General features: G+C 40.0%; 1 protein-coding gene across 2 annotated transcripts in view; it reads right to left on the bottom strand.

Moving 5' to 3' along the window:
• Positions 1–3,868: 3,868 nt before the first annotated feature.
• The window catches only part of LOC122794659 (probable carboxypeptidase X1), a 1,175,708-nt gene continuing 1,165,086 nt past the window's right edge, over positions 3,869–14,490 (bottom strand). For both annotated transcript variants that reach the window (XM_044063283.1, XM_044063284.1), the window contains one exon: positions 3,869–9,086. In XM_044063283.1, the coding sequence (XP_043919218.1) occupies positions 8,827–9,086 (260 nt within the window). In that variant the 3' untranslated portion in view covers positions 3,869–8,826. The remainder of the gene's footprint in view (positions 9,087–14,490) is intronic.

Raw genomic sequence — 14,490 nt, 5'->3', positions numbered from 1 at the left:
GGAACCACACAACCTCATGTTACAAGAAACCAACACCCAATATAATGTATCCTCAAACACACCATCATACTAGGTGACTTCAATTACCTAATATGCTTGGGGAACACAAAAGCCCAGGTAAACACCTAGCCCAAAGTTCCTGGGCCAAACAAGTCACCATCCCACAACCCCAATAACATAAACAAGAGAGAATAATCGACTTGACATGCACATCCGCAGAACATGGGAGCACAATCACTGGGTGAGGATCAGCACAAACATGAGTCTCGACCACAAACTAATCTGTGGAGGTCCTCAAACATCACACAGAAGAAAAGGAGCCACAAAGCGGCTTGGTAAAAAGCAGAGCTCTCCACTTCTAAAGAATAGTGTGGTCTCCTTACTTTTGAAAGCCGACAACTCGAAGCAGCACAGATACTTTGTGCCTTCTACCAGCCTTACCCAAGCTGCATGGACAAAGGCAATGTAAGCAAGCAAGAACTGTTTTACCAGAAGACAGCGTCCAGCAGGTGGACCCCAGCCATAAACAAACTCTGTACAGGAGGAAGCTACTACAGATAAAGGCCAGAATCCTTAAAAGGTAAGACACCCTTGATCACTAGAGTAAAAAAAAAGTCTCATAAAATCAGAGAAAAAAGCAAGAAAGGTAAAAATAGCTAAGAACTCAAAGACAATCAACCTGAAGCTTTCTTGGCTATTCCAGAAAACTGGGAGGAAGTAATTAGATAATATCAAACTTGTTCAAAATGATGTAGAACTTTAGCTATCCTACAGACATGGGAGGGATACTGGCAGGTGGGGTTCAGTGCATCTTAAAAAAGAAGGAGAGATAATACCAAGCTACAGACATTGCAAACATCTCTCTCCAGCATGAAGTGAACTGCTCTCTCCCCCAAAAAACACAGCATCCTCACCAAACCTGATGGTCCCCCCACAGTGCTCCATGAAGACTCAAATCAGAATCTTACACTGCTAAAACAGCCTGTTTAATCAAAGTCTTACCTCTGGATCCACTTTGGGAGTGGTAGCCTCCATGCTGTGGTACCACTTCACAAAATGATTGCCTCCACCGACCCTGGAGTACCCAGAGCCCAGTGGCTTGACAAGCCTGTCTGCAAAAGTTGGAGATATAATGGACCTGCTCAGAAGCTGAGGCATAGGGTGAAAGGCAGATCATGCCTTTTTAAACTTGGTCAACTTTTTCAGGCAGATCATAAACTTGGTTGTTGAGGAAAGGCGGTCGCCTGCAGCCTACCTCGTGAGGAAAGGGCCAGCATGCAAGCCTACCATTATCTGGCTAATTGAAAAACTCATCAGCTTAAATGTACCTCTTGTGGGAATGGTGACAAGTTGTTCCATAGCATTTGAGTTTATGAACTCCAGGAACCTTTGGGCTAGGGTATTAGGGCTTGAGTAATGTTCCCAGTCTATGTTTGGGTAGTTGAAGTCACCCAATATGATGGTGTTTGGAGAGACATTTATACTCTCCAGTGTCTTCAGGAAGGCTGTGTGGGGTTCCTGAGTTTGAGAGGGTGGCCTGTAACATGCTACAAACTGTAGAGCAGTTTTGCCTATGGTTAATTGCACCTGAATGGTCTCTGATGCTTCGTGAGTTGCCACCAGCCTGGAGGTGTGGGTATCCTTGATGAATATGGATACACCCCCTCCTTTTGTGGTACGGTCTGGGTTTTGGGGCTGGAACGCATGATATGAGGTAAAACCTGATAGTGCCGGGGTGCTCTCAGGAGCCTTGAACCAGGTTTCAGTCACAGCACAGACATTGATGTTCTCCATACTGAGGAGGGCTTCAAGGGCGTGCATCTTGAGATTTAGACTTCTGGCATTGAGCAGCATTACCCTTAGTTTTTTTCCATTATTGTTTTCTAGGGCGGTGGGTTTAGAATTTGAGCCTTGTCTAAAAAAGGCACTATGGGGGTGGCAAGAGCCTTTGCCAATATCCAGAATCCCAGGGTGACAGGTGCAAGCCGTCCCTTGCGAAGCAGCGTGGCTTGTCAAGCATGTCATTCCAGGCAGACAGACATTGGATCCCCTTAGAATGACACCAGAAATTAAGCCAATTATTAAAACTGATCATTTTGTCTCTGTATTGTGGCATCATTCTTGGTGAAGGTAGAGGGTCAGGGTCATACCAGCCTGGGCTACATAATCTGAGAGCTCCTTTATGTCTCTTTTCATGTAGTCCAGGGAGTGCGTCTCAGGTCATTCACACCGGCATGGACAATGACTGAGTCATACTTGTACTTGCTGTGGAGTGACCTGAGTGCTTGTGTTATGTGGCGGATTTTAGCACCTGACAGGCAGCTTACTGTGACCCTCTCCTTGTTCAGTCTGGTGAGTGGGACGTCAGTGTGTATGACTATGGAGTAACCTATGACAAGTGTGTCTGGCATTGTGTTTGGCCTTAAGGGCTGTGACTGATTTGCACACTGACTTTGTGATCTATGTGTTGCTTGTGTTATGTCATGAGGTGGCAGTTGTTTGGGTGTCTGCTTTGGAGGCCTCTGCTGTTTTGGTAGATTTTTGATCAGTGCCTCCAAGTATGTCTTTGTGTGTTTATGTGTTTGATTTGTAGTTGTGATAGTTATATGTGAGACTGGGTTTATGGTATGTGTGGTTACCTTCTCCTCCTGTCTGGTTTTGCCAGTCCTGAGTTGAGAGAGCTCAGCCTCCAGTTTGGCTATATAGTTGCATCTCTTGCATGTATTTGTGTTTTGTGGGAGGAGGAGAGGGTTGTCTGTGTACGAGGCAATTGTAACATTGCCTCAATATTCCCAGATTCACCAGCTGAGCAGGAGAGGATGCTAGCAACTGACCCTTTGACATGCTAGAAGAAATGAAAAAGTTTGCTGTGTAACTGAGTCAGAAAGGACCTATAGGGAAGTGGGTACTCAAGGGGGTTTTAAGCTAGTGAAGTACTTTGTATAATATAGAAGTGCTTTACCTGACTAAAAAATGCTTTAGGAACAAGTGCTGAGCTTTACAGATAGAGAATAGACTGTTTAGATTACAAGTAGAGCAGTTCTAAGGGAATAACAGATTGTCAAATCATTCCACCATGTTGGTTTGTTTCATTAGCATACATTTCAGCTACTTATGCTATAATTTGCATTCCACAGAAATTGCCATGTTTCACATGAGTGCGCACCGCTAAGCAGAGTTTACTGAACTTAAAAATATTCACCATGCGATGCGCACAATGTCAAAAATGACCATGTAGGCTTTATTGAATCCCCCCAAAATCCTAACCTTGCATTTCCATCCAATCAATCAATTATTTATCCACCAAACCACATAACTGTTCAGACCAGACTCCTGTAACAATGAAATGACCCTGCCTTGTTCATAGGTTCATAGATTAGTACTAAGCTAACTGCCCTTGCGAGCCATTTTATGCCTAGCCAATTATCCCTTGTGAGACTCAAACCCTGCACCCTGTGTTTGTAAGGCAAACACCTTAACTATTAGGCCACCCTCCCATGTGGCATAGTGTCTAATGCTTTGGAAATATCTAAATATAAAATATCCACACACAAGCCATCATCCAAGACCTCCCGTAAATTATGATAGAAAGATATTTGAAAGACAAGCTCTGTCTGCCATAAAAGCACATCAGGTAACAACCCTACTGTCACAAAACATTTCAGTAATATATTCATAAATAATCTTTTCAAAGCCCTTGCCAATATGCTGGTAAGATTAATAGGTTTGTAATTATCAATAACTATTGAATCATAACCTTTCAAGACTGGAACACCATAAGACTTACAAAATTCTGATGTGGATGTTGTACTTTTAAAAAATTGTCCATAACTTACTGAAAAACACAACATGAAACAATGAAAACAAATTAGGATTTCAAAAGTTTATTAATGAATAGTAAGTGTCTCTTGACTAGCAAGGACGTAAGAATGCCAGCATTTTTCTATATATATGCTACAAGGTATGAAATAAACAGTTCAATGTGTTGTAAGAAAACAAAAGACATTATTATGCACACTACAAATGATACAATTAATGACATAAACTCTACACAGACATGTTCTGGACAGTCCCAGCCTGCAAGAACATTATTCTCACATTCTGTTATGCATATGCCTGTCACATTTCAAAACTGCATTTAGCTAGTGCCCTTTATCATTGTGGAACTTTGTCTTTTTACAATTTAACACACACGCTTCAAATCAGCACAGTGTTTATTATTACTTATCACCTAAGCAGCAAAACCCTGGCATTACCAATATGGTGCATGGCAGAGCTGGTTACTCCTCTGGTATGGAACATGGCAGAATGGTATAACGCAGGGAATGATTGGTCATATGACTGATATGTAACACAGTAGAGCTGGTTAACTGTCTGGTATGGTGCATGACAGACCTGGTTACATCACCAGGAAACAGTGTGGTATAGCTGAATTGACAATAAACTGGGAAACACAAGATAAGAACTGTTTCTCTGTTGTGTAAATGATCTGTGTGATCACACAATGTAACTGTACCTTCCACATCAGCACTGTTCTCTGGAATGTGGTTCCTAATGTAATCGGCACTGTTCTGTGGAATGTGGTTCTTAATGTAATCGGCACTGTTCTGTGGAATGTGGTTCCTAATGTAATCGGCACTGTTCTGTGGAATGTGGTTCCTAATATAACAGTAGTAGAAGCATTCTTATAACTATGTGACCAAAGGAAAAGTCAATAAATGATAATCTTAATAAATAGGAACAGTTCCTTCCTCACTTTAGTACTATTTGTTTTTGTTAACTAGGCAAATTCATGATATGTGAGAGCCTATTTTAGGGGTGACCTAGGTGCACTGACAGGTTAAATGACATCCTCAGAGTTCCATAGCAGGAAAATGGAGATAAGGAAATCAAACTCAGAACCTCTTTTCAAGGAAGATCCAGGATCACGTCCTGGTTATGTGACCCACTCTTAGTCAAACAATATGCGAATGGAGATGTGAGGGAATCAAACCGTGGACTATAGTATGAAGCATTTAGCAAATAACAGTGTTAGAGGGACAGGCACATGCTATGATACTATGGTATGATATTTAGGGACAGGAAAATAACAAAAGGTTCTTAAATGGGCAAGCCATGAAAAGTATTCTTTTTTTTACTCTTATTTGGACCTTCCCGAAGGTTCCCCTAACTTCACCCAATCAGCTCATGCGTTGGATGGAGATCTAGACATTCCTAGCAAAGCAGGAGTTAAGTGACCCATCTGTTGTTGTCCGAGGATCCTAGTTAGGCCATTTACTCCCCCCTCTGGCTCCAGTAAGGTGACTGGACTAGCTTTCAGGTTCATAGCAGCACCCTACCCTAGTCCCCCTTAACCTGCATAGTTTGTTATCAGTTCTGTAAGTGGGACCTACAATAGGTTTGATATTTTGCCTCCAGAAAGGACATAAGCCAGCAAGGCAATCCCCATCCACTGACATCTAGGCAACAGAGGCAGCTTCCTCATTTTCCACTGGAAAATCATATCCTGCACATGTGCCATAAGCACACACTCCCGCCCCATGAGAGGCAAGCATACACAGCACCTTCATTTCTCTCTCTCGCTCTCATGCTTCATGCCATCTCCATCAGGCACCTAGGGCAGTAATCAAATACAGATTGCCAAGGTCATAGTCAAAGCTTTATCTTTAGATGTTACCAGATCTGACTAATTAATGAAAAGTTATTATAGATATCCGAACCTCATAATAGTACCCTAGAATTTCAGAGCTGTAATTAGGGTTGGTCAAAGGGGGGGCTGCCTGGATGTAAGCTGTTAAGGAACATGATCAGCAACTGATGATGGGCAGCGAGTGCAGCAACCAGGATTCATTTAGGAAGTCTGAGGTAATATCTGACCTTCTTAAAGTATGATGTTAAATATGGCAGGGCACTTACATGAGCGCCACAAGAACAGATCTGTTGTTTTGGGAGGTGCTCATACTTGTTTTACCTTAAATTTGACTATTATCACACAAATGTGACTATTATCACACAAATGTGACTATTATCACATATGGATTGCTTACTCTGATAGGCAGGTACATTGTCTCCACTAAAGTCAAGGTCAGAAAAATGTGCTCATTTGAATTCATTGAGTAGCCTTGGGTACACGGCAACTTACGGGGTAGCTGATACACCCCCCCATCTCAATGCATAGAGTGTGCCTAAGTACATGACTACTAACCGGGTAGCTGGTACACCCCCATCTCTCTCGCCCTCTCTGTCTGTCATTATTTCACAGCGACTCACTGGGAGGAGCAGTTAGACAGTATAACATGGGTGCTCATTTCTAATGACTCAGTACATAGTAGGCTTTAAAGCAGAGAGGACAAAGGAGACTGTCATTCAGTTAGGGACTCTGTCATGCTCCCTCCAGCCCCCAGAAAGGCAGAATAAATCATTCTATAGTACTTCACCATTTTTCTACTCATGTATGTACTTGGCAGGCAGGTAACCTCTGGTGCATATAAAATGTACACCTGACTGTATAATTTCTAAATGAATACTGCCAGAACCATCCTTTCCAACCCACTGTATGTTAAACAATTTCCGGACAGCCTTTTGTTTACTTTTGAAACAGCACTAACTTCAACTGTAAACAGCCTAAAAGGAGTCATTTTAAGTCATCAAAACATTATTACTTTTTTGATAAAATTACTTTATGGAAAATGGGAGAATTCATGGAAGAACATAAGCAGGTACACTCCAATTTTTCAAGTCTCAGTGTAAGATTATTTACATTTTATATTTTCTCAGTGGCAGTATTAATGGTGCAGGAACAGAAACAAGAACTTGGTTGTCGAGAATGTAATATCCTCACTCATAGGGTGTAGGAAACTACCCAGCAAGTAAAAAAAACAAGCAACTGTCCAGATCTTCTGGCTGCAGAAGCAAATACAAAATAAACTATGTCTTTGGGCAGATACAAGGCAGGAAACACTCAATCAGAAGTATTACAAAACACAGGAAACACTCAATCAGAAGTATTACAAAACAGGGTCAAAACAGCTAAAGTTTTCTGAATACAGTTGCATGATTTGCATGCCTTTATCCACCCATTCTGAATCCCCATGAGGCTTAACTAGACCCTATTCTGACAAGCAGCAGGCATAAGGAAGGCAACAATTTTTGGATGGGGCACCTGTCCGTGATAGGCACACCCACAGCAGCAATCTGAATAGTGCCAAGTAATACAACTGCATGTCTTTGGATGTGAGAGAAAAACAGAAACACACATTAAAACCCATGTAAACAGTTTAAGTCCAGAAGATGAACAGCACTACAGCACATATCCCATAATGCAAAGCGTCACTGACGCTACGTGCACCTCCCTGTGAAATAGGTGAGCGTGATTTACTGCAAGCAGTATAACACAGTAGTAAACAGTCTCAATGAAATTTGTAAATGTTAAGGCTGTAAACAAGCACAGAGAGTGTCAGTGTACCATAAGTAAATACATCCAAGTCTAAAACAAAAGCAATCAGTCCTGTAAAGCAGATGAAACTTAGTCACCTGTTATGGAAGGATGTATTAAAAAGTTAATTTCAGTTGCAGAAAAAAGAAGACAGTCTGAAAGCAGTAGCTTAGGTGAAAACAAGGTTACCTCAAAAGTCAATGGCCACAACCATATTATAAAAAAAATGAATAAATAAAACACCACTACTACCCATATCACGTAAGCAAGGTACCACTGGTAAAATATACAGCTCCACGTATTCATCCTTACCAGCCACATCCAGCTCCTATAAACAGCTGCCACCATTCACAGAGTTTACTAGGCTAATTGAGAACAGAAGTAGACTGCAAGGTCTTTCTTCCATATACCCCCCCACACGCGCACACACACACACTCGCATGTAAAAGAATATGGAATTACCAGAAGGCCTGTGTTGTCAGCAGAGAGCAATATCACCCCCTAAAGAGTCTATTGAGTAAATGGTATTTGGTGTCCCTGACTTCATCTCACAAATCTATTGACATATCTGCTAATGATAGAAACGTGGCAATACATTAATGATGTCAAGAAGCAATGTCATATGCTGAAGTACTTTATAAAAATAGCACAACAACACAAATGGACTTTTTATTTTTGTTTCCTACAAGACTTTAAATAAATACACATTTCTGTTCCCATACCATTTCCACTGGGAGTGTATGATGTCATTCTCTGACTGGCAATTTCACAGATCACAAATTATGATGCCATTCTCTGACGGGCACTTTCACAGATCACAAATGTGAGAACAGAAGCTAAAAATATATATTTTGTTCCTGTCTTGTTACACATATGGCTCTCAGACGAGATTAACATACAGCAGGTAACCCATTCTAACAAATGGAACAGATCCTGCAAACTCTGCAAGACTAAATCTTGATTTGTGTGGCAAGATTTAAAAAGGAATACCTCAGTCATTCAGACAACATGCCAAAAATAGTACTGGTGGTACTCACAGAGGTATGTCACCATAACATCACAGATTTCCACAACACATGATAAGCAGACCATCTTAGTGTTTTCTGTCTATGTTTAGATTTTCACAGGTGGTAATTGTACAAGAAGTGTGACACAAGGAATATATTGATGGAATCTGGTCTGGATGAGAGAACAACAGCCCAGTGCAATCACACGTTAAGAATTTAAAGCAACAAAAAAGAGATTAGAAATCAGTTCTGCTAGCAACACCTTGATGACACACCTCAGCACTGGTTTTAAAAGGACTACTTAATCTACAGCACAGCTGAAGAGTGCAAGGGTAGCTTCCAGGAACTGAACCTGATCCCCTCCATTTATGTCATTGGCAGACTTTAACTCTGCCTGCTGGCTCTCATTTTCCGTAAGCGCAGTCTGCGTATCTGCAGGATGAGGGCCTTGGGGATTTTTTCACCTCTGGCAAGGATCTCCCGCAGCCTTTGTTTGGGAGTTTTAGATAATCTGAAATCACAGATAGTTGGCTGGTCCTCAAAGTTCACACGGCACATTTTAGTTACAGGGATGTATCCTTCTGCTTTAACTGTGACTTCATATTCGCCTGGATTCAGCAACCGCCAGTAATCTCCATCAACAGCTTAAAGGAAAAAAGGAAAACTTGATGAGTATTCAGGCAACCATATCTCCTTCCTAGTTTTTCCTGGAATTTTTTTATAGCTTTGTAAAGAAAGTGTTCTGTGCATACATTCCTACATGTTAATAGATTATACCCTACCATAGGAGAGACATACGACTCCAACACTCCTCAGAATTTGGGGTATGATCCACTACACAAACACGAAACCAAGGTATGTTTGCAATGGGTAGCCCCCCCCCCTTTTTCCCACATATCTAAATATACAAGCTCCAAGATCACACAGCAATAGAGAAATGGACATATCTCTCTTACCTCAAGTGTTACCCTATCTCAGTACATTACATAGTAATTACTGCCCTTGTATTTAAAAATAACCCATTAACAGTACCAATCTGCAATTAGTCAATGCTGCAGCTGAATTATGAGTAAATGGCTGTGGTAAAATTCTGCTTGATACACTAAATGAATATATATATATATATATATATATATATATATATATATATATATATATATATATATATATATTTATAAGATGTATGTATATTTATAAACGTGTGTGTGTGTTTTTTATATATGTATATATATATATATATATATATATATATATATATATATATATATATATATGTATTCATTCTATATCCTCGAAATACTGAAATGTCGAAATTCAGTATTTTGAAGGAATTTTTAAAACGACGAAAACACAGAACCACGAAATTCAAAAATCTCGGACACCGGAGATTTTGAATTTTGCGCTTTTAATGCACACACACACACACACACACACACACACACACACACACACACACACACACAGACACTTACCTAAATCCGTAACCACAGAGGAACCTCAGAAGCGCGATATTCAAAACCTCCGGTATTCGCGGTTTTGAATTTCGTGCTTCTGGGCTTTTGCTCTTTTCAGGATTCCACTTTATGGGCTCGAAAGTCTGAATTTCGACATTTCAGTATTTTAAGCTTCTAAAGTGAATCTCTCTCTCTCTCTCTCTCTCTCTCTCTATATATAAATATATATATGTATAAGGGTCTGTTATTATCGAAATGTTACTTACCTATAACTATAGATATAGATAGATAGTTGCAGTTATTAGCAGCAAATGCTGAAAATCGTGAACATTCTGTTATTCCTGACGATTACACTTCTCAGCATGTACACGTGCGGTACAGCACGGTCTGGGAATTTGCCCTGCCTCCACTGTCGTGTGATCTTTGTGTTGGTATCTTTAATTAGCAGGGGGTGTGTGAGGTGCGTTGGGGTTTGTCCCACTGCATAAAATAATGTTTTATTTTCTCTATTTTGTGTTTTTATCTAAAAAGATCAATCTTTTTTTCTTTCGTTCTTTTGAGCTTCTTTGATCAGATAATCATATCAATCTAACTATCCATCTACTGACAAGACAGACACACACACACACATATTTATATATATATATATATATATATATATATATATATATATATATATATATGAATTCAGTGTGCTTTGTTGTATGTTTGGTACATTGAATGTTGCAGAAGGAGGCTTGTTTTACTGAACTGCTGATTCATTGCAGGATGCCGGCATTTATTAGGGAGATTGCTACGCAGTGGGGAGTGGGATTTTGCTGTTTCTTCAGCATTTTGTGAGCTCAGAGTTGGTATATATGATTATAAGGGTATGTGAAGATGCAGGGGGAGGGGGCTTGCTATCCTGCATAAAACAGTATTTATTTATTTTCCACTTTACTACGTTTTGAGCATTTTTGGTTGATGTAGTTTAAGCTAGTGTATTGGGTCGGCAATGTGGATAAATATAATGTGTCTCACACACACACACACACACACACTCACACACACATTCATACACGTGTAAAATACTTCTGGTCACAAACACAAAATGTAAAACTAAATAAAAAAACATAAAAACCATCAACCACACACATAGTCGAAAATAAAACAGAAACAATAATTTCTTGCAGGGCTGCAAGTTCTTCCTTCCTTGCACCCCCTGCTACATAAATAAACAAACTCTGAGATCACACAGCAGTGGGGAAATGGGCAAACTTCCTTGCCCCAATATTTCTGATCTCTGGCCAAAAGCTAGCATGAGTGATAGCTTACCATGTAATCAAACTCATTTTGATAAAAAAAAAAAAAAAATTACCACTATGTACATGCATATCCATGTATATTCACACACATCTATATCTATCTATTTATATATATATATATATATATATATATATATATATATATATATATATATATTCACTAGAAAATGTCGAGTTTCTGAAAACTGGACTTTCATATGGCCGAGACTATATGGCTGACTTTTCAGAAACTCGACATTACAAAACAAACAACAAAAAAAAAAGAAATCACACACATCATTTATGCAGGGGGCCAAGCCCCCCTGCACCCCCCCATGTGGGGGCTGTAACCCGCACACACCCCTACTTAAATATACCATCTCCGAGATCGCACTACAGTGGGGAAAGGGAAATCTCCTGTTACATGCTGCATGCAGAAGTGCAGAACAGGAGATTTTCCATTTCCTTGCTACAGTGCAATCACGGACATAGCATTTTAAGGTAGGAAAGGTGCAGGGGTCTTGCCCCCATACAAAATGATATTTATTACTGTTTTTGTTTTTTTTTTATTTCTTCTTCAATGTTGAGTTTCTGAGAACTCCATCATATGGTCTCAACCATATGAAATTCGACTTTTCAGAAACTCGACATTGTCTAGTGTTCCTATATATATCTATATATATATATATATATATATATATATATATATATATATATATATACACACACACACACACACACACACACACACACACACACACACACACACACACACACACACACACACACACATATATAGACAGAGATGGAGATAAATATAGATATGTCTAGATATGTATGAACACAGTGGGGACACAGGTTCATTAAAAGCACAGGTTTATTGCCTGATAAAAGAAGAGATGAAAATTTTACTTCGTTTTCTTTCTAGCAACAGGCTGTTTCTCTTGCATTCAACTTCAGGCTCTGCTAAGCCTTTACTTCAACTTCATGAGCCAATAAAAAGTCTTGACCCCTGACCTGAGCTCAGGCTACATCTACAGTAACTTTTGACTAGGCTGTCAAATGCTATAAATAGCGAATCCCACACTGAAACCAGCTGGCAGTTAGCTAGCTAATACGGTGAATTGCCTATCTCAAGAAAAGTAAGAATTTTAAGCTACATTCACAAATTTTTAAAACTATACTACCCCCTCACAGCACACAAGGTGCCACAATGCGCTCCATCTTCCTACCTGACTTAAATAACACTTAAAAATAATGTTTTTATAGCCATGAAACCTTGCAGCCTCAGTCAGAAGAGAAATAACTTAGATATTTGTTCAAAAATATGCTGTGGAAATAATGTATCAGAACCCCATATATTTCACAAAATATCTTGGCCTTTGGCTATCACCTGCATATGCTGTTGCACAACTGGAACTGTCCAGGTTTGCATTATGGAGGTATGTAAATGAGGGTGAGCACTGTACTCTGCATGTCGCAAATGTTGTTACTGCTGAGGAGAGCCGCAAGAAAATTGTATTGAAGTTAGTATTGTTATAAGAATGTTTATCTATTGCTATTAGAAAAAAAAAAGTTTTTTCTTTTTTTTATTTCCTAACTTCTACTACTTTTTATATTTCAGTTTGTATGCATCTTTACTGTACTTCTTTTTACATTGTATTTTTGCATATGTCTTGGAGCTTTTCTCCCCGGGCCTCTACTGAAAATGGACATATATCCAGTTAGACTAGCCCAGTCAACAAATGTAAAATAAAATAAAATAAAATAAAATAAATAAATGTCCTGTATCCAAATGGGGCATTGAGGACCAGGCATTTATAAGCTGCCTAAGGGACATGGATGCTAGACTCTGCATGAATTTCCTCTTCTCCATCCACTGCTCTAGGCATGTTTCCTTTTCTTCATCCACTGTTCTAGGCTGCACTTAAATTGGGTAGTAGACAAAGTCAGCTTCTCATGGATGGGAAGCCTGTTCCATAGGAGGGACAGGCTCTGGGACATATATCTGTCTCCCCAGCATGTTCTGTTTAAGTCACAGACAAAATTCAGGTCCCTAGACTTTGCATTTCTGGTGCTGCTTGACTTACGAATATGTAGGGGATTTAAGTGTGGGGTGGGTGAATGCCTTGTAAGCCAAACATAAATCACCCTCCAGCCATCTACAGAAGACTGAGTGGAGGGAAAAGACTTAAAGGCACTCTGCATAAGGCAGGTTTGTTATGCATTGTATTCTTTTTGTAAGGAACCTCTGAGGTCACTCATTGCTGATATGCCTGGTCATGTACTATATGTTTGGTCTGATAAGGAAGGAGTACAGTGGGATAATGACCTCTTTGGACCTAGATGACATGTATTTAAAAAGATTTCCTACCCACTGTGTCCATGTGGTGTTCAAAGTTAAGGCTGCTGTCTATATGCTTACCCAGATCCCTGACAACTGGGTCTACTCTTAGAAGCGTATTATCAACATAGTTTTTAGCCTGGATGGTTGACCGGTTGACCTTCCAAAGGATACAATTGTGTATTTCTTAGGATTGAGTTAAAGACCATGGTTTTGGCTCCACATTTTAGTTGGAGATAGGCCTTCTTGAAGAATGCTAGTATCTGCAGGGGAGTCGATGATAACCCCCAGCTTGCAATCATCTGCAAACTTAGTCAGCCATAAACCTTCAGCACTTGCTTCCATTTCAGAGAAATAGATGCCAAAAATTATGAGGTCCAGTACTGAGCCCTAGTGGGCCAGACTTCATTAATGACTGGCCTCTTGGTGGAAATGGCTCACCTACTTTGACTTCCAGGGTCCTATCAGTGAGCCAGTTGGCTATTCAGAGGATGATAAAAAGGTCTATACCTAAATTATTGAGGTTGTTTATAATGCTTGAGTGGGGCATTCTATGAAAAGCCTTAGCCAGGCTCAGATAAGCTGTATACACAGTCTGACCTATATTCGGTGCTCTGGTGACACTCTCAGAAAGGTCCACCAGATTTAATAGGCATGACCTTCCCTTAACAAAGCTGAACTGTGATTGTTCCAGCATTTGCAGGTTACCTATGTCATCATTTTTCATGTCCATGATGATTCTTTCCATGGCCTCACATATGATGCTGGTCAGACTTATGAGCCTGTAGTTACCTGAATCAGTGTTTGTACCATCCTTGTGCAGAGGGATAGCTGTGGCCATCTTCCATTCCTTGGGCATAAAACCTGACTGAAAAATGTTTCATGCTATTTATTAAGCATCCTGGGATGTTATCAGGACCCATCAATGTTTTTGGCTTTGGAAAGTGCATTGATGACCTGTTCCCCA

Source organism: Protopterus annectens, chromosome 2.part1 (assembly GCF_019279795.1).
Source record: "Protopterus annectens isolate FY-2018-M chromosome 2.part1, PAN1.0, whole genome shotgun sequence".
In the NCBI taxonomy this organism is placed as follows: Eukaryota; Metazoa; Chordata; order Ceratodontiformes; family Protopteridae; genus Protopterus; species Protopterus annectens.
The sequence above is the reverse complement of the archived record's forward strand: the minus strand, read 5'-3'. Positions and strand labels throughout refer to the sequence as shown.